General features: G+C 46.3%; 1 protein-coding gene across 2 annotated transcripts in view; it reads right to left on the bottom strand.

The window, feature by feature from the left end:
* The window catches only part of HIPK2 (homeodomain interacting protein kinase 2), a 188,041-nt gene that overhangs the window by 31,952 nt on the left and 136,101 nt on the right, over positions 1–19,988 (bottom strand). The window contains exons 3-9 of one of the 2 annotated variants that reach the window (XM_068549561.1): positions 17,888–18,011; positions 17,475–17,594; positions 15,609–15,695; positions 13,245–13,429; positions 7,915–8,077; positions 4,121–4,247; positions 2,905–3,026 (exon numbers count right to left, since the gene is read on the bottom strand). In XM_068549561.1, the coding sequence (XP_068405662.1) occupies positions 2,905–3,026; positions 4,121–4,247; positions 7,915–8,077; positions 13,245–13,429; positions 15,609–15,695; positions 17,475–17,594; positions 17,888–18,011 (928 nt within the window). Of the gene's footprint in view, positions 1–2,904; positions 3,027–4,120; positions 4,329–7,914; positions 8,078–13,244; positions 13,430–15,608; positions 15,696–17,474; positions 17,595–17,887; positions 18,012–19,988 lie in introns of both variants that reach the window. The other variant, XM_068549559.1, reaches the window with a different exon arrangement.

A 19,988-nucleotide genomic window follows, 5' to 3' on the forward strand; every position in this document is an offset into this window, starting at 1 on the left:
ATGGCTACATGGTGTTCCGTTTTATGCACGTATCAATTTATTTAACAAATCTCCTACTGATGAACATTCAAATTGCTCCCAGCAGTACCCTGTTAACACTGTAGCAATTAAAATCCTTGTACATGTATTTCTTTTGTTGTTCACTTTCCCACTTAGTGCTTTAGGTTAAATTCACTTGGAGATTTACAGCACGTTCGGGACTCCTTTTCAAGTACGCAATAGGTAGAGCCCTTCCCTGCTATGATTAAAGGACTGAAACAAATTCAGAAATGCTGAGCCTGTTGGTTTCCACCAAACTGAACAATGAAGAATGTCTATTTTAGCTAGTAAGAGATGCCAAGTATTCTTTCTTTCAGAGATGGTTCCTGGCTTACTAGAGTTAAGTGTGCAAACACAAAGAAGGATCTATAAGTACCCTTTAAAGTACATGTGAATTCTGCAGGCTTTGGCTCACAGATGAGCAGCACTGGGAAAATGGCCTGGATTTCTGCCAGTCGGATAAAGTATGAGCAAGCTGCTTTGCCCCTGGAGGGAGCTGTGGTTCTCTTGATCTACTAGGGCCTTTTCTGAACTCCCTACTACCAAGCTGTGCAAATAAAAGGGAGCTATGAGGACCAGAGACAGAGGAAGGAGTAGAAGGTGTGCTTTATACACTGAAGATTCTCTGTTTACAAACTTTCAGCAAGACACAGCTTTCTGTGCCATCAGAAGCTGGTGTTAGTGGTCATTTGCAGTCTCAATTTGGACATAAGAAGAAAGAGATGAAGAATGGCTAATATCAATCTCAAACAAGCTGTTCCAGAAAACAGAAGAAGAGGTAATAATATCCAGCATATCTTATGAGATTGGTGTAATCTCAATGCCCAAAGCAGATAAAGATTCGACAAGAAAGAGAAATTCATGCCACTTCTCACTTATGAACATAGATGCAAAAATACTAGCTATAGTGTTCTCAAACTATCCAGAATTGAAAAGCATACAAACACATCAAGCACAACATGATTAAATAAAGTTCACCTTGGACATACAGGGATAGTTTAACATTACAAAATCTATTAAGTAACTTGGTACACTAACAGATTAAGGAACAAAAACACAGGAGTATTTCAATAGATGAAGAAAGAACATTTGATGCAATTTAATATTAATTCATTAAAAAAATTAGCAAACTTGATGAAGTGTCCCTCTCAACTCTTCAGAGTAAACAAAATCCCTAATGGCAAGCAGCTAGAAGAATTTCCTTTAAAGTTAGGTTCAAGTTAAGGATGCTCAATATTAACATTGTTATTAAACGTTGTTTTGGAGGGGCTCTCAGCACAGTGATATAAGAACAATAAATAAAAGTTATAAAGATTGTAAAGGAAGAAACAAAACTGTATCATTTGTAAATGAAAAGATAGTCTACATAGAAAATCCAAGGGAATTCACAGAAACAATCAGAACTAATCAGAGTTTGGAAGGACTGCTAGATAACAAACTCAATAAAGAAAAATCAGTTACATTCCTATGAACCAAAGACAAATAATTAGAACATACAGTTAATAAAGTTATTAATAACAAAACTGTAAAATACTTAGGAATTATTCTAACAAAAGAAAACTTTAGTGAAAGGAATAAAAGGTAATTTATATACAGTTATACCATGTTCAGGGATGACTTAATATTATAAGGATGTCAATTTTCCTAAAAGTAAATATAAATCCAATGCAAGTCCAATAAATACAAACCAGGGTTTTGGGTTTTGTTTTGGCTTGTTTTGGAACCAAAATTCTTATGTAAAGGTGATGATAAAATTCACATGGAAAAGCAAAGGGATAAGAATAGACAGCAAAATTTTGAAGAACAATATAGGAGCAGGGCTTTTCTGACCAGATACAAGACATATATTAAATTCATAATAGTTAAGACAATAGGATATTGGAGAGGACAATGGAATAGAATAGAGTGAGTCCAAAATAGACCTATGCAATTTGACTATATTAAAATTAAAACCCCAAACTTCTATTCAACAAAAGACACCATAAGTAAGTGTCTTTGGGAACCAACTTTATTTAAAAACAAAAGTGCTTCTAAACTAACAACATTTTGGTCAAGCTGTCCTTGACGCCCAACAACAGACACAATACAGCATGGTGGTTAAAATACAGATGCTGGTGTCTTGGGTTTCTCTTCTGGTTCTGACACCTAACTGCCGTGTGACTTTGAGCCAGTTCTTGTGCTTCATTTCCCCTATTTGTCAAAAGGAGACAAATACCTTACTATGTTGTGGGGATTAAATCAATAACAACTGTAAAGTGCCTGGCATAATGAGGATGTATTTGTTATTAAGGTTCAAGTGACATTAAGGATTGATTACTATTATCATTACACCACTATGGTTACCTAAAATTTCCACAACACTTTACAAATTTTCAACCAGTTTCACCTCTGTGATTTCATTCTAAGAATCTATCAGAGTACCTGTGTGAACAGATAAGGAAGGCTCCATCCCAAAGCTTCTGTGATCCTGGTTTTCAACTATAAAACAAAGAGATAATCTCCAAGGCTCTTTTTGGCTTAAAAAAAAATAATTTCAATTTTACAAGGAAGAAATGCTAACTGACTTGCCTTGGGTCACAGAGAGTTAGGATTAAAGCCTAGGTCTCCCATATTAATTTGCATTACAAAGATACAATGATAATAATTTCCCCAGACTCTCCCTGTGTCTAAATTTCTTCTTGTAATTGTAAGCTAGATACTTAGGAAGGTAATTCACCTGGGGATCATTCAGAATATTACTGATATATTCTAATGATTTGAAGCATCTAACTCATTGCCAGGGAGGGAATTAGCGAAGATATAGCTCTTTTGTGAACAACATTAACAACATGGATCATGGTAATACCAGTATTAATAAAGAATTACCTGGGCAAGCAGACCTGGTTGGATCTGAAGAGGCTGAGCTCCTGGGGCTTGAGTGACGATGGGAACTGCGTTTTCCATTCTCACAGAGTAGCCAGCATGCTTAGAGGGAGAGGCCTGCAATCCTAGTCCAGACAACGGGCAAGGGGGAAACGGGCTAAGTGACTGGAAACAGCTGGTTGAGGAGAACCTTCCTAGCCCGCTGTGTCAGCTCTCAGCTTCCCTTTGCACTAGATACCGCCTGGTCCTTTGGAAGTCTCCCCTTTAGTTTCTAACTTAAAAAAAAAAAATTTTTTTTTTTCTTTTGGCCTTGCCTCATGGCTTGCGGGATATCTTACTTCCCCGACCAGGGACTGAACCCGGGCCCTTGGCAGTGAAAGCGTGGAGTCCTAACCACTGGACTGCCAGGGAATTCCCTCTAACTTAAAATTTAAAAAAAACACGAAAACAGCCTTGAATGTTTTCAAAGACTAGGTCAAATTAAGGAATCTTTAAAGCCAAGAGTGGAACAGTTATGCTGGCAAATTACAGCAGGAAAACAACTGCTTTTGACGTGAAGATATATCTGCGTATGTCAAAGCCAGGCCTTGGGGGAGGAGCGAGGCGGCTGGAATTGCACTGATTCAGACTGAACCATGTAGACTTAACAGCAGGAGGGTTTCAGAAACAAATTCTTGAGCTTTCTGTGTAAATTGTAACCAAGCAGTCAACTCCAGCTTAGAATTTTCAGGAGAAGAGTGCCGGGGTGCACGGCCCAAGGATCACCTGGTGGGGACGTGGTCGGGGGGTGGTGTCCAGGAAATGCTTTTCAGACAGATTTATATTCTTCACAAGAACTGGGACTAGTTGGCTGTCGGAGATCGGCAATTTTTTATAGATAAGCCACACAGAGGATATTCCATGTGAGGAAATGCAAGAGCTGACATCAGCATAACAATGGGAACACACACAATGGGCTGATTTACAGACAGCAGCTGGGCCTGGGACGAAACCACTGGCAGGTGATGGGAATAACAAGGCGCTGACTTGGTGCCGAAACGTTAAGTCCCACTGTTTCTAGGCTGGCCGCCGCAGTACGGGGGCCCTCAAGTTCAGTGATGCCAGGTCTCTCACCAAAAGAAATGAAGAGGGCTTTAGCAGGACAGAAGAGTTTGGGGGCCGGCGCCCCAGAGGTGGTCCTCTTGGAAGCAAGTGAGAGGCTGTGTCCGCTCAGCCTTACCTTGGAAGCCGGGTGGACACACGATGAGCGCTTGCTGGAAGGGGTCGGGCCGGGCGCAGATCTGGGCCGCTCCCGTCTGGAGGGGCATGCTCCGCTGGGCCACCGCAGCCATGGATGCCGCTGAGGGCTGGTAGAGTGCAGATTGGTAGTTTAGTATGGAGACTTCAGGATTGGCTAAGGAAATAGTGGCACTGGTGGAGGTGGGAGCCTAAAGGAATGGTGGGGATTAAACAAAAATAAACACAAATAAAAAATGAGGGAGGTGGCATGTTGGGAGACACGAACCTAAATCAAATAAATGAACTCAAAGAAGAGCAAACAAACAAACGAAAACCAAGAGCGAAAAAGCAAAAACAGAGGGGAGTGGAAATACAGTTGGAAAGTCTCAGGGAAAAGCAGGCACCTGCAGCCCCATGAGACACAGAACCACCTTCGGTGCTTACACTCAGGCCTGTTCCTAACATTTATGGGGATGCAAATGCAAATGGACGCCTGCATATCATGTCTAAATACTGCAAAGTTAAAAATCGGCTAAACGACTTATGTTCTGCCCTTCCACTTGGACACATACACTTTCATAACCACCTGAGTTTGAATCCCTCTTGGATTCCTTGGCTTGGCCACTGGAATGTGCAGCTGAATGCCTGCCTTCCTTCTCTCCCTGTCCCAGCTCTGTCCCACAACTTGAGGGCCTTTGGGCCCATGTATTTGGACTTGGTGGTACAGTCCATACTGGGGAGGATGAAACCAAGCCTGGGGTGCCAGGTACCCAGAGCTTGGCATGGAAGCACACATACCTGGGGAGGGCCCAGGCAGGGGGCCCTTTTTCTCAGGTCTAAGGGCAGCACTGTTTACAGATGCCCTGAGATGTTTGCAGAGCACCGTTACTGTAAAGAAATACGCTGCAGAAATAGAGACGGAGAGGGACATGCTGAGACTGGGGTTACTTGTTGGAATTCGGTGCATTCTCATGCTGGCGTTCAGCTACTAAAGCTGGAAGGCAGGGAGAAAAGATGCCAGTGGGTCAAGAGAACTTAAAGGGAAATGGGTTAGACAGATACTGAAGTAATGTCCTCTTTCCTTTCTCTTCCAGAAAGAGACAGCATTTGAGATTGAAATTCCATGTGAAGCAAAGCCACGCACGGAAGGAAAAGAAATTCTAAATTGGGAATTCTCCAGTTTCACCCCATCTTAGTCTTCTTCATGCTGATCCTTTAGCAAGATAGGTGGAGTTACCTATGGCTTCAAATTCAACCTTGTTTATAAGAGGTTTTGCCACTAGAGGTTACAAGGACTAAAAAAGTAAGGAGGGAAAGAGCCACAAGGATATCGTGGACACATACAAAATTAGGATTTCAAGAAGGGTATGCATGTGTGTCAAATTTGATAAAAAAGGATAAAGTCTCATTTTACATGATTTTTATACTTATATTTGATGCTGAATTTCAGTGCAAAGTAAAAGAATTTGAAAGTAATCACTAAATTACTTGGCGCCCATGTTCAGATTTTAAGATATTATTGTAACAATAAGTGTCTGTTTTTGCAGCACCACACAATCGGCCTCCAGGTAGTGTGACTGGGAATGCACGTGTGACACGTGTGGGCCAGCATCTTTTATTGGGTTGGCCAAAAAGTTCGTTTGGGTTTTCCGCAAGATCTTATGAACTTTTTCCATAAGATCTTACGAACCTGAACGAACTTTTTGGCCAATCTAATTTTTTTTTTTTTTTTTATTGAAGTATAGTTCATTTACAATGCTGTGTTAGTTTCTGGTGCACAGCAAAGTGATTCAGTTATATATATGTGTGTGTGTGTGTGTATATTCTTTTCCATTATAGGTTACTAAAAGGTATTGAATATAGTTCCCTGTGCTATACAGTAGGTCCTTGTTGTTTATCTGTTTTATATACAGTCGTCTGTATTGGGCCGGCATCTGTGTTGCTACTGATGGCACGACTTGTGTTTCCTCTTTGTTCTCTCCATGGCCTCACCTCTCCAGGAGGCTTCCCCACATACACACTCCCCACCGCCTGCTTGCACTCTACACACCAGAGACCAGACCCTCCTCACATCTTCCTGCCTCTGGGCTTCCCCCTTCAGGGCGCTAGCACCAATCTCCTCCAGGTTCCCACGCTGGTGCTCAACTACTCCCCCTTCTGGCCAGTCGCTGGTCCTGCTGCTCCTTCCTTCGAAATGTCCCCAGAACCCTCTTTTTAATCACTACTTCCTTAGCTGAGGCCTGTCCTGGTGCCTGGGACCTGTAAGGCCCTGACTAGTGATGTTCTGGCCTCCACTTCTTCTCTTCCAATTCTTCTTGGACACAGAGGCTAGAACATTCTTTCCAAAAGACTACTTTGTGCATGTCACCACCCTGCTCAAAAATCTCCACTTGCTGCCTAATGAATACGGTATATGCATCTTAGTCTGGCCCTCCTTCCTCACAGTTAGGCCAACCTTCCCATTTCAACGTTATCTTCTACTCTCCCTGCTTACGGCACCAGCCAGATGGTCCACTCACTACAATGGGGCTCTGGTGATGAAGAACAAAACCACGGTGATATTTTGCCAAGGAGTTCACCTGACTGGCCATGGCTGCCTTAGCCTGAGGACTGAGCTAGGCGCTGGGTGGGAGTGTTTATTATTTTGGACCCCAGGCTGTAGAGAACATTAGCTCTTTCCACTACGGAGAATTGTAAGAACACCAAGGGCCCCCAGGGGGCAGCAGATTCCAGGCAGGCTCTCCTAGAGTTTAGGCAGAAGGAGAGGACAGGCTGGGAAGTAAAGCTGGGCCTTAGCAACACACTCTGCCAGGAATGGCCTGGAAAACAGGGTCAGTGACGCTTCCGTGGGAGTAGGGGACCTGTCGGAAAAGAGTAGATGGCCAGGCAGAGTATTCACACTTCAGGATTAGAACATATACACTCCTTTCCTATGGGGTGGGGTGTGTGTGTGTGTGTACACACACACACACACACACACACACACACACAGGTGTGCTGTTGTCATTAAAGATTGATATTAAGACTGAAAAAAATCTAGGGACATTTATTTGGTGGAACTGGTAAGGCTGGTTGGTGGGAATAAAAGTAAAAGTGTCTTAGGTACCAGAGGCAGCCTGAGTGAGGACTTGGGGATTATTCATTCAGTAAATATTTCCTGGGTATCACCCATATTTCGAGCAGTGTATTAGGTGCTGGATTCTGCTAATTTTCTGCAAAAGGTTGGAAAGCTGTGGGAAGAAAACCTCAGTTTCCCGGTCCCTTTTTAGTTCTAACTGCTGGAATTCTGGTGACAAGACTGATGAATTGATTTTCCCTAAGAACTGGAAAAGGACAGGTTTTATCTGTCTTGAAAGGAGATCATGTGGACCCAGCAGTGTGGACACCAGGAGCAGGGGCCTGAGCTGGATGATCGCCAGCACCCCTTCCAGTTCTAGAATTTTTTATTAGGTAGATGTCAGTCATAAAAGGATCACAGCATCTCCTTTACCTTATTCCCACATCAAGACAGGAGAGCAGTAAGAGGTACCACCTCAGAAGTAACTCCCTTAGTGAGTCATTTCTGGGACCTTTCGATGAGCCAGTAGTCAATACAAAGAGTGCCTGGGATTCTCAAAGGAAATAACCTTGGGAACAAACACTTTCTTACAGAGTTGAATGTGACAGTGGAGGGATTTTGTCTGTTGTACGTGGTATTGGAGGAGTTTTGTCTCCTGACGCGGTTTGGTGGGAAAGTATAATTCCTGATGCCCACACTATCAGCCCTGCCTGCCTTCCCCTCCGCTTCCCACTCACCTGGTTGTGGACGGTGTTCAGCTGGTTGTTGAAGGTCATGGTCAGGTTGGTGGATGTGCTGGGGGCCACGTGTGTGATGAAAGGGGTTTTGCTCTGGTTTACCGTGTCATACATGTTCACCCGACGCTTGCAAATCTCCATGTTCTGGAAACATGATTTGACGCTGTTCATGCAAAAGGCAGAGACAGAGGCATTAGGGAAAGACAAGAGGGTAAGGTGGAATACAGGGGAGAAAATGGAGAGAGAAAAAGAGAGAACAGTTAATCTAATCAACAAAACAACCGGGACACTTCACGTTAGGTCTCAATTTCCTGGATTTCTCATGCGGTGTCTGCATTTGCAAGAGTTGGCGGTATTTAGATGAATCCCCCCCATTGTCTCACTACCTCTTCTCCCCATCCTGGTGGGTAAAGTTTCTCCATCAGCACAACAGACCTCTTGTCTCTCACTGCATTTCCTCATGCTGCTGATCTGCCTCCACCTTCACTGCTCATTCTCAGCTTTCAAGGTGGTTTCTGGCCCATGAACAAACGTATAAGTTCTCTGATTGGGAGCGTTGAACAGCAGTTGATGACCTGCCTCCACCTTCCTTGCGCTCACCCTTTCCAGCTAGTCTAGGGCACCAGCACCCTCTAGGGGTCAGCCAAGGAACTAGCCAACCCAGTATCAGGACCTCTTGCCACTCTCATTCCTCTCTGGATTGTGTATGGAATGAGAACAATGATTTTAATGATTACTGCTAGTGGCTAACTTTACTGACAGTGTGGTAGTTGTCTGCAAGCACTGTCTCATTCAGTCCTACAGCAACCACGAGGGGAAGAGATACGACTGTTGGCCCTATTTTATGAGTAAGGCTGAAGCAGACAGAGGATGGATGGGTAATTTGCCAAGATCAAGAGCTAATTATTGGCAGTCTTCACATACGCAGGTACATTCTCTTTACCTTCCTTCATTCTGCCTTTCGGTTTTCTAATTCTTGCCCAGTTACATGAAGTAAAATTTCTCTTCCTCTTTTTCTTCCTCCATTGCATTTGTGAATCAAAACAAAACTCTAATTATGAAAGTCAAGTATAAAAGTGTCGCTGACACCAGCATCAAGGACAAGGAAAGCCACGAGTGGCCTTGACCAAGTTTTTGAAAATCCACCATAGAGTGTCCTTTAGAATTTATACATTGTTTTTCATTCACTTGTGTCTTCTTCTAATTCAACTTAATTTTCCTCAAATGGTAATATTCAAGATAATAAGACCCCAATTAAATTTCAATTTAAAATACTTATTTTAGTTATAGATAGTTTAATAACAATATAAAATTCTACTATTTTAAGATTACAAATGCACACTGTTTTCCACATACTATAGGTAAGCTATATTCTGGGCCAAGCAGGTGCTTGTGGGCTGTCCCAAAACATCTTCTCCATGAAAGATGCTCTGAACTGACTTACACATTCTTTCTGAGTTAATGACTACTTACACTGGCTACACAATGCACACTGAATAAACATTTACCGACTGACAACCCTGGAGAGGAAGGAAAACGTATTCTCCGGTAACCAAGAGCTAAAAACACTATTACTAATGCTGGTAATGCCAACATGTTTTGAGCATCTACTAAGTACCAAGCCCACTGCTAAGTGCTTTCACATGGAGGCTGAAGGAACAAAACAATAGATTTTGTGTTCTTTTTGGACTGTATTTAATGCATCAACGGTTTTCTGACAATTCAACACAAAGCTTTTAGACTCAGAATTTTCTAACTGAAATGGTCTGAGTTTTCAGTTTCAGTTAGAGGCAAGCACTTTCACGTTGGGTTAATTCTGAGAATGGTTTTTAAGGAATTTGTGCACTAGAATCCTGGCATGGAGAAATGAGTGGAGTCTCTTTCAGCTGTTAATCTGGATGTTGGGGTAACCCTGGTCGAGCCCCAGAGGTGGGGTCTCTAGCAGGGGGGTGGGGTGGCCTGGAGGTTTCTTCTAGCCCCAGAGTTCTCCATGGTCTGCCCAACAAGTTCTAGGGTTACCTGGGGATCAGGCCTACTCTCGGGTAAGCCTGGGTATGCGCAAAGACCCTTCTTTCCTTCTGAGGCTTATTTTCTGAAATCTAAGCTGTCGGTGCTTCTCTTGGTCTCACACCAAGTTCTGAATTGGAAGCTGATGCCCATGGATTCCACGCTTGGTCTTCATCCCACACAGTGAAGCACCCTATATCTGTTTCCTTACAGAACCCAGAGACAGACAAGCACCCTGAGGTCATTCAACCAAGCCCCCAACTTTATGCAGGGAACTGTCTCACTGACTTGGTGCAGATGGTAACGGGAGCCCTCTAGCCAGCACCCCTCCATCTCCTATCTATAGCTGTTTCTCAGTCATCCTGCTTCACCCCGAATACGCAAAGACTGATCTTACGGGGCCCTATCCAGTAAATCACCAAGTTTGCCTTTCTTCTGTAGTACAGACTGACACTCCTTGACTCAGCCCTACCACACCCAGAAAAAGGACAAATCCCGTAATGAGAGTTTGCAAGGGATGGGTCCAAGTTCCTTCTTTATACAGGAGTTTGGTTGTTTCAAACGTGCTTCTAAATTAGAGGCAATGTCTGGTCGTTGCAATACAATTTGACTTGCTCAACAACAGCTAATAAGGAACAGACCTAATATTGAGAAAGCACCGTCCACGGTGGGTGCCACACCATCCTTTCTCATATGCTGGTTAAGGTCAAATCCAGCCTTAATCAGCCCAATCTGATTGTGGCCATGGCAGGGCCCATGATGACCTGCAGGTGTCTCTGATCCGCGGCCTCTTCCCGGGTATTCCCTCTCCCTCCTGACCCCATCTAAAATCTGCTGCTCTCTCGAGCACCCTGCTTCTCCCAGCAGACACCCAGGGAGGTGACTGTTTATTCTTTCACATCCCAAGCGCCTCGGGGTCGAGAGGCTGAAGTGCCATCTCTCATTACTCTCTGTTATAGGCTGAACTGTGCTCCCCAAATTCACATTAAGTTAAAGTTCTAATCCCCCCGGCACTTAAGAATGTGGCTGAATTTGGAGATGGGATCTTTAAAGAGGTAAAACGAGGTCATTAGGGTGGGCCCTAATCCAATTCCTTAGAAGGAGGAGGAAATTAGGACACAGACGTGCATAAAAGGAAGGCCATGTGAAGACACAGGCAGAAGACAGCCATGTGTAAGCCAAGGAGAGAGGCCACAGAAAAAGCCAACTCTGCCAAACACCTAGATCTTGGGCTTCTAGAATGATGAGAAAATAAATGTCTGCTGTTTAAGACACTCAGCCACTCAGTGGTACTTTGTTATGGTGCCTCCTACTACTCCCTCCCATTCTCAGGCCGCACAGCCTCACGTCTTTTCTTTCCTCCTCATTTCACCGAGGCCTGGGCCACTAGCTCGGTCCCGCCCACCTGGGAGACTTCAGAGGTCACCCTGACTCCTCGTCAGACATCCTGGCTTCTTAGTTCCTTCTCACCTCCAGTGACCTGCTGTCAATTCCAGCCACCCATTCCTTAGACTGTCCAACCGGAAACTGCTTCACTTCCCCCAACTAGAAATTCAAGCCTCCCATCTGGTCACACTTTCTACCCCTCTGGCTTATTTGACTGTTCCTATACTAACCGATCTTTGAGCTGACCACTCAGTCTCTTTGGACCCCTCCCATCTTCACTTCCTTTCTTTTCTGGCTAAGCCTCCCATAGCCATCACGTTGGATTTCAGTTGCTCCATTGCCAACACCTAACTCCGTGTCAACTTTTTCTCTTAGCAGCCCGGCGACACTCCACCTGACGGACCCAGCTACCTCCATCCCTCCATGTCTCTCCATGCCTTCACCTGGGGAGCTCAGTTACAGCCGCGCTATTCATGTCCAACCTCCATGCTCAACGGTTCTGCTCTATTTCTCTGTTCCATTTACTCTGCCACCTCCCACTACCTAAACTTTTCTACCCTCCTTAAACCACCACCACCTTGCTCTCAACAGGAGGAGACAGAAGCCGGCTGAAGAAGCCCCTCACCTCTCCTCCCCTGCACCAGCCACACGCCCCTCCTCCACCTGCCCTCTGAATCCTGGTCATCCCACCACCTCGGGAAACATCTTCTGAGCCTCCTTTATCTCTAAGCTCTTACTACCAGACACTTCCCATCAGCATCTTAAGTTGCTCAAGTCTCTTCCATATGAAAAGAAACCCCACCCTTGGGCCTTCCCTAGTCACCCCTCTATTTTTTCCCTCCCCTTTCCCAGCCTTCCTTCTTGAAAGGGTACTATCTATTTCTTCACCTCTCAATCTTTCAACCTGCTAAACTGGTTTCTGCTTCTACCATCCACTGAAACAGCTCTCACTAAGTTACCAACAACTTCCAAGTTGCCAAATCTGATGGGCATTTTTTTCCAAGCTTATTTGACTTGATCAAGTGACAGCAGACCGATCTCTGTTAAACACAACTCTCACCAGCCATTCCCCTGCCATCAATCCTTTAATGACTTCCCGTTGCTCTTAGAAGAAAGGCTGAAATCCATAACACGGAAGGCCTGCCCCTGGCTTATCCTGGGGCCTCATCTCTCCCCCTGTCCTCCAGCTCCTGTGCTGGTTCTGCCCGTGTCGGAGTCTCCATATGGCAACATCCCTTCCGCTCTCGCCGGCCCTTCCACCAGGCACCTCCCTCTCCTTTGGCGGTCCTGTCCTCGGGTCTTCCCTGCCATGCCCCAAGCAAGGCCCCCTTGTTACATGCTCTCCCCATCCTATGTGTCCCCTGATAGCATCCTGGATATGTGGGGACCGCTGGTTTAGTACCTTCCTCTCTCCTATAGATTGTAAGCTCCAGTGGGCAGGGGTCCCATCTGCTTCACTCCCCACATACTCCAGCCCCTGGCACAGCACACCGCACGGCGAATGAAATGAATGAATGAACGAAAGAACACACCCAGATCCACACTGGACCGAGTCCACTCGTGACCTCTGCCCCTGCACGTGGCTTTACGTCACAGACGCTGCCATTCTGAGCACCTCGCTTTGTGCACAGACCCCCAGGGTCCGGCCCACCCGGCCTCGTGCCCTCTCACGCTCCACCGTTCCCTCTCTTTGGTGTCAAGAAAACTTCGGCCCAGGGTCCCAATGCGGCCGCCACCTGTTTTGATGAATAGTTTTACTGGAACACAGCCTCCCTCATCGCTTTATGTATCGTCTACAGCTGCTTTCAGCTCTAATGGCAGCGCTGAGCCGCTGTGACAGAGACCGTATGGATGCAAAGCCTCGAATGTTCACTATCTGGGGCTTTCAGGAAAAAGTCTGCCGAGCCCTGGAATAAAGCATCGCGTGGGACACCTACTGTGTGCTGTGGGGAAAATCGAGTAGGTGTGTCATGGTGACAAAGGGGTGGTTCAGGGTCTCGATCGGAGTGATTCTCTTATCAGCGTCTATGGTCAGCATCTTCTTCAACAGGTCGATGAACTCCCGCCGGTCCGCCTTTTCCACCAACATGTCACTCCCTTCCAAATCCGTCGTCATGTTCACCTGAAAGCAAGCGGGGACAGGTTACCAAGACCGCACGCGGCCTCCCTCCTCCTGACCCCTCTTATTTTGCGTCCTGCAGCTCCATCCTAATCTCTCGGTCACCCCTTCCCAGCCCCCGGAAGGCTGTGTCTGCCCCGTGGGAGGCGCTGCCTCGGGTCATCACTGCCCACCGGACGCGGCTGTTCTCTCTGCAGGAGAGACAGAAGGAGGGCACGCGGGAAAGGGAGAGGCCACTGCCGGCACCTGCAAATGTATAAACGTGCCGGGGGTACCAAGCTCCTGCTCATCACTTAGGCGGAAATACACCTCACACCACACCTCACTGAAAAGAACCACAGGATGAAGAGAGTTCTGGAGACCGAGTGCGTGACAATGTGAATGCACGGAATACTACTGAATGGTACACTTACAAAGGGTTTAAATGATAAAATTTATGCTACATGTATTTCCCCACAGTTAAAAAAACAATAATTACAACCAAGCAGTACAAAATAAGATGCAAAAAGGTTTATTTATTTAACCTTCCGAGGGAGATGTTGGGGCCTCAGCACCCTCTTCCCACACCTACGGTGTGTCAGTCCTCTTGCAGGTCCTGAACTAGGGCCCGAATTATTCAAGTCCCTGGGTTCGCTGGGATCACCTCTGGCCAAGGCAGGCAGGACATCTGAACACAGGATTTTTCTTCCAAGAGCAAGTCTATACTAGGATGGCCTTTAAAAGCCTTGTTTTGTGGTGCTTTCTATACTTTCCAAGACATGCGCTGGAAAGCAATTTCGGTTTTCTCAGACAATCTAAGCTTCTAATCAACTGACAAGTATACTTTACTCAGAATCGATGATTTTTTGTTACACTTATCTTCCGTAAGAGGTGTGCTAAGTGTTTATTGGTCTGTAGCTTTATTTTTCATTGCTTTGAAGAAAAACTCACTTTGGGTTGCCCTGATTTCAGACTAGTTTTTACCCTAAAAATAGCTGACGTTCTAGAATTTTCTCTGGGCACAAAGGTGAGAGCCTGTGGTCCCTCCAGTGAGCTGAGAGAGACTGAGTGCAGTGGGTTGAATTGTGTTCTCGCAGAAGATGTAATTCCTAATCCCTGGTACCTGTGAATGTGACCTTATGTGGAAATAGGGTCTCTGCAGATGTAACCAAGTTAAAGTCATACTGGAGTAGAGTGGGCCATAAATCCAATGATTGCCGTCTTTATAAGAGAAAGAGGGGAGATATGGACACAGAGGCAAGAGGGAACAAAGGGATGAAGAAGGAGGCAGAGACTGGGGGGATGCAGATACAAGTCAAGGGAAACCGAGGATTGCCAGGGGCCACCAGACGCTAGGAGCAAGGCATGGACAGTTTTTTCCTAGAGCCTGCAGAGGGAACATGGGCTGTTGGTACTGTGATTTCAAACTTCCAGCCTCCACAACTGCGAGAGAATAAATGTTGTTGTCTTAAGTCACCCAGTTTATGGCCCCTTGTTAAGGTAGCCCTAGGGAACCAATCATGGGCATTAAACTCAAATGTACTAATGGGCTTGAATTCTTCTCATGAAGACATCAGTAAGATTGGCCAGTACTATTTTACAATTGGGAACCAATAAACTGAAGCCATTTTTAAAGAGCTGGTGTAAGGTTTTAAAAATTTTTTTATCTTTGGCTGCGTTGGGTCTTCGTTGCTGCACATGGGCTTTCTCTAGTTGCGGTGAGCAGGGGCTACTCTTCATTGCGGTGCACGGGCTTCTCATGCTTCTCATTGTGGTGGCTTCTCTTGTTGCAGAGCACGGGCTCTAGGCACACGGGCTTCAGTAGTTGTGGCACACGGGCTCAGTAGTTGTGGCTCGCGAGCTCTAGAGCGCAGGCTCAGTAGTTGTGGCACACGGGCTTAGCTGCTCTGCGGCATGTGGGATCTTCCCGGACCAGGGCTTGAACCCATGTCCCCTGCATTGGCAGGCAGATTCTCAACCACTGCGCCACCAGGGAAGTCCTGGTGTAAGGTTTTAAAAATGTTCCACAAACCCAATGGTATTCTTCCTAAGGCTGGCATATCATTGTTTAAGGTCAAGGTCAACCACCACAGTTGAGTAATGTGGATTTCTACCCGCCATCTTATATTAATTGCTCTCGCAGAAGTCTTGCTGTGCTTGGTTTTTAAAGGGCTAACACTGCATACTCACCCACGGAGCTTACCTGGGCCATATCATCTAAACAGTTGAAAATGTACTTCCTTGCTTCTTTTGACTTAATCCCCGTCTCTGCTTCATGGTCATCTGGTGTCTGGTCAAGAGAGGCAAAAGCCCATTGGTGATGTGAATTATTTCCTAGTCGCTGTGACTCAAACCTGCCAGCTTCTGCGTCTCCCAGAGGGTCTTTTCTCACCTTCCAGAGAAGGAGACTAGGATTCTTCTTAAAGTGACCTGCGTACGAATTCCTTCCTCTCTTCATCCTCCTCACTAACTCATCCCTCCTCCTTCCTTCCTCCCCATGAACACCTGTTGGGGGCCTGCTCTGAGTCAGGTCTGGAGGATCCCCAGATGAGCAAGATATGCCACAACCCTGATAGCCCTACACTCTCCCCTAAGTTTAAGGAATAAGGTCAGGTTCCATATGTGGAAAAGCAGAAGCCCTTTTTCCATTTGTTTTAACATGTTAATTTAATTTATCGAACTCGTATACATAGAGCTCTCCCTATGTGCCAGGCACTATTCTAAAGCACGTGAACTCATGTAATGCCCTTCACAACCATCTTAGGGAGGGCAGTTGCCAGCCCATTTTCCAGAGGGAGAAACAGGAACAGAAGGCTTGAGGAGCCTGCCAAGGTCCCAGGGCCACTGCTGGCTCCGGAGTCTGTTGTGTGTGTCGCCTCCGCCTGGGCCCGGGGCACGCACACCCAGCTCCCGAACTGGCCTCAGCCTAGGAAGCTGCTGTTTCCAATTACTATGGATTTTTGGACTCATTCATGGATCACAGGTAATTAATCCTTCAAATCTCACTCAAGGACAGCACACCTGGAGCTGCTAAGATCCAGGCTTCGATCTGGGAACAGCTGGCCAAGTGGGCCTGAGGCTCTTAACTAAGACGTAGAAGTGAACCCTGCCCCTGCCCGGCCTCCTCCCCCCACCCCAGGACTCTTTTTCACCGGACCTGACCTTGAGCTGCTCACCCTCACAGCTGCCAAACGCCAGCCTCCCGTCAATAGCCTAAGATGCTTGTTCAGCTTCCAGATCTCTTTTCAAAGTCTTTTGCCACCATTGGCCACACATTATCTTTAAATGTATTAGAATATGGCGTGGTTTCTGTCAAAAAAAACACCCACCCACACTCTTGCAAAAAAAGAAACACCTAAAATGAACACAAAACACACTTAAGACTTGTATTATTTTCTCCTTCCCAGGAAAAAACATTAATTTTAATTACTAGGCACAGATCAAAGTGAAAGCAGAATATGTTTCTGTTAAAGTCAAACCACCAGAGTTTACGGTGTGCAATGGTGCGCTCCACCACCTGCCGGCCGGGACCGGCAGACCCCTCCCCGGAGCCTTCGGATGCTGTGCTGCTCAGGCTGCTTCCTCTGCCTGGAAGGCCCTCTTCATCCTTTAGGGCCCGGCTCGAATGCTCCTCCCCGACCCTCTGCCACAGCGGGATTAAAGGCTCCCTCCTCCGGCCTCCCACGCTCTGTTCCCGCCGGGAACAGAGCGCTGGTCACAGGGAGGAGGCAGGGCTTGCCACACAGGCTCCCTCTGGACTGGGAGCTCCTTGAGGGCAGGCGGTGGTTCATTTCTCTGTCTAGTAACCAACCAGACGGGTCATTAAGATTCACTGGATTAAATCTCAGGAGTTTAGCGATCAGAGTTTGAGCCGCAAAAGGCAGCAGATCAAGCAAAGTGGTGCTTTTTGAACATTCAGATTCATCCACACCATGTATCAACCACAGTCGCACCTCCCCCGTGGCCGAATCACAATCAGGTCCAGGACCAACGCGCCGCTGTCAAAGGCTCCCCACCGATGGGACCTTCTTCCCTGCGTGCTGGGTGTTGGAGGGGACGCTCTTCCTACCTTCAGCCTCCACAGAGGATACGGCGAGTCTGTGTCACGGTTGAAAAACCTAGTTGTCTTTGTCCCTGCGCTTAATAAATATTCTGCTGGCAAACCCTGTGTTTGTGAAATATACCGAATCTGCAAGAAAAGATGAGAATGAGGTCAGGGCTTTTCCTGTCATCATACATGTGGTACACTAACGGCTCTAGTGTCTCGGAGAAAAACAACGATTTTATAGGGAGAGAAAGAAGTAATCAAAGGAAAAGGGGAAAGAAAGAGGAATAAAGAAAGAAAAGCGAGGCGAAAGGAAGCAAGGTTCGGGAGACAATATAACACCGCGTAGCCCCATCCATACGTCAGGTTATAAATGAGGTGCCAATCCAGATGAAGAATGAGGGCTTGCTGTGAACACCTGTGCTATCCGGACCCACCTGATCATACTCTGAAGCTCCTGGATACAGCGGCCAGCCCAGGAACAGCTCTGCAATGACGCAGCCCAGGGACCACATATCAATTGCCTCACAAAATGGTAAACCAAGGATGATCTCAGGGGCCCTGAAAACGAAGAATGTAAAAAAATCATTAGCAATTTGGAAATGCAGGCAGCTATTTCTACATGAATTCTACATAAAATCCAGTCTTTCCAACCCGAGGTACCATTATTGACCCCCTCAAGGGCCTGTCATTCTCGAGCTGGACTGAAATGATCCCTCCATCCTTTGACTTGGTCCTCCCCATCAGCAGGGAGCCTGGCTGAATGACTGGCTGAGATGAAGGGTAGGTCTGTGGCTCTAGAACAGACCCACAGGGAACCACAGCTATTGACTTCATTACCATTACACTCCAGCCAGATGAGCTAAGTATCATTTCAGAGACACTTGGGGAATTATGTTTTGTAGCTGAAAACTCGGGAAACCAACCTTTAGAGTGCCCAGTTTTTACAAAGGAATTCTTAAGTACAGGTATTCTATTTTCAGTAATGTATATAAAACAAGTTGCCTCCTCCCAAAATGGGATTAAATCCAATATCTGTTTATGCCAACAATCCTTAGGAGTCTGTATCACTTTCCCAAGGAAACACTACTTTATTTCATTAGCTTCTAAAAAGTTCTCTACTATGACAATTATAGAACGCCTGTTCGCGATACCTAGTTTGGGTATCAATCAGAATTCCATTAGAAACCCTTTCCTAACTGTAGAAATTATGTTCCTTCACATGATAAACCAGGTTACATGCTGGAACTTCTAAAGGAAATCACCTAAACTCAAAGAGAAAATTTCACATGTAGTTGGTAATCAAAACCAAAGACCACAAAGTACCTCTTCTTTTCTAGGAATTGGTCATGATTGCTAGGGGTACATTTTGGAGAAAACCACATTCAGAGTACGAGATATGAACCCAGTTTATGTTTTTTTAAAATACGTGGCTCGAGGCACTCTGCTGATACATTAGCCCAACTTCTGTTTTCTCTCTCAACTGTCCCCTTGATCAAGCGATACAGGAAGATGCTACTCTCCACCCTTTCAGCAGCCTGGAGTGGAGTGCAGGGAAGCGGGGAGACCTTTCTCTGCCTACGTTATCTTCGCCCAGCTAGCACGAGAGGCGGGGGGTGGCAAGGGAGGGGGCGTCAGAGACACCTCCACTTGGAGCTTCAGGCTGAATTTTCCCTGCTTAAAAAGCATCTCCCCACCTGCTCCTTTAAATTTGCTCTCATTGCGAATCTTCTTTTTTCTCTACATCATGGTACTGAAAAAAAACCAAACAAGAACCAAAGTGTCTTGCTACCAAGTCTTTTGACTTTTCAGGTGTAAAAAGGAGTTTCTTCACTTCCTTGGAGCTGGAGAGTCGGCACTGCCCACGGTGCTTCCAGAGCTCCACAGTCACGGTCTGGGAGGCAAGAGTGCCTGTCCTGAAGCCCAAGGCTGGGTCTCCCCAGGCTTGGGAGGAGGGAGTGGCTGCGGAGGGCGGGGGGAGCGAGCTGCTGCTTAATGGGTCTGCCCTGTCCCCATCCCCTCACTGCTGGGCATCTTCAGCTGCCAGTGTTTGCCTGGCACTTCGCCCTGTCTTTGGTCTTTTTCTTCTCCAAGCCTAGTAGCTGACGGTCCGTGTGAATACGGGAGGCTGCTCTTGCCCTCTGGCACTGATGCCCTGGGGACGCTGGGGGTGGTTTTATGACACATCACTGCTGGACCGTCCTGTGTCATGGGGCCTCCGATCCCACAACTGGCCTAGGTCACTGTGTCCAGCGCTGCCGCCCCACGCCAGGGCTTCCGGAGCCACGCGATCATCGTGTGTAACCGACCAAATTATTGCAGGTTGCCTCTGGTGATGCAATCTCTTCAGAGGTGGTTTTGGTTTATTTAAAAAAACACATCTTTTAGAAAAGAAGGGAATATTTGAAAAGAACATTATAGAGAGAACAACATGCTTTTCCTACATATGTGTCAGAACCTGCTTTGCTTTCTGCCCTCTCTGTTCTAGAGTCAGATGTGTCCCCCTGCCTCCTCTCCCCGGGGGCGGTATTCTGGTCT

Source organism: Eschrichtius robustus, chromosome 8 (genome assembly GCF_028021215.1).
Source record: "Eschrichtius robustus isolate mEscRob2 chromosome 8, mEscRob2.pri, whole genome shotgun sequence".
NCBI lineage: Eukaryota > Metazoa > Chordata > Mammalia > Artiodactyla > Eschrichtiidae > Eschrichtius > Eschrichtius robustus.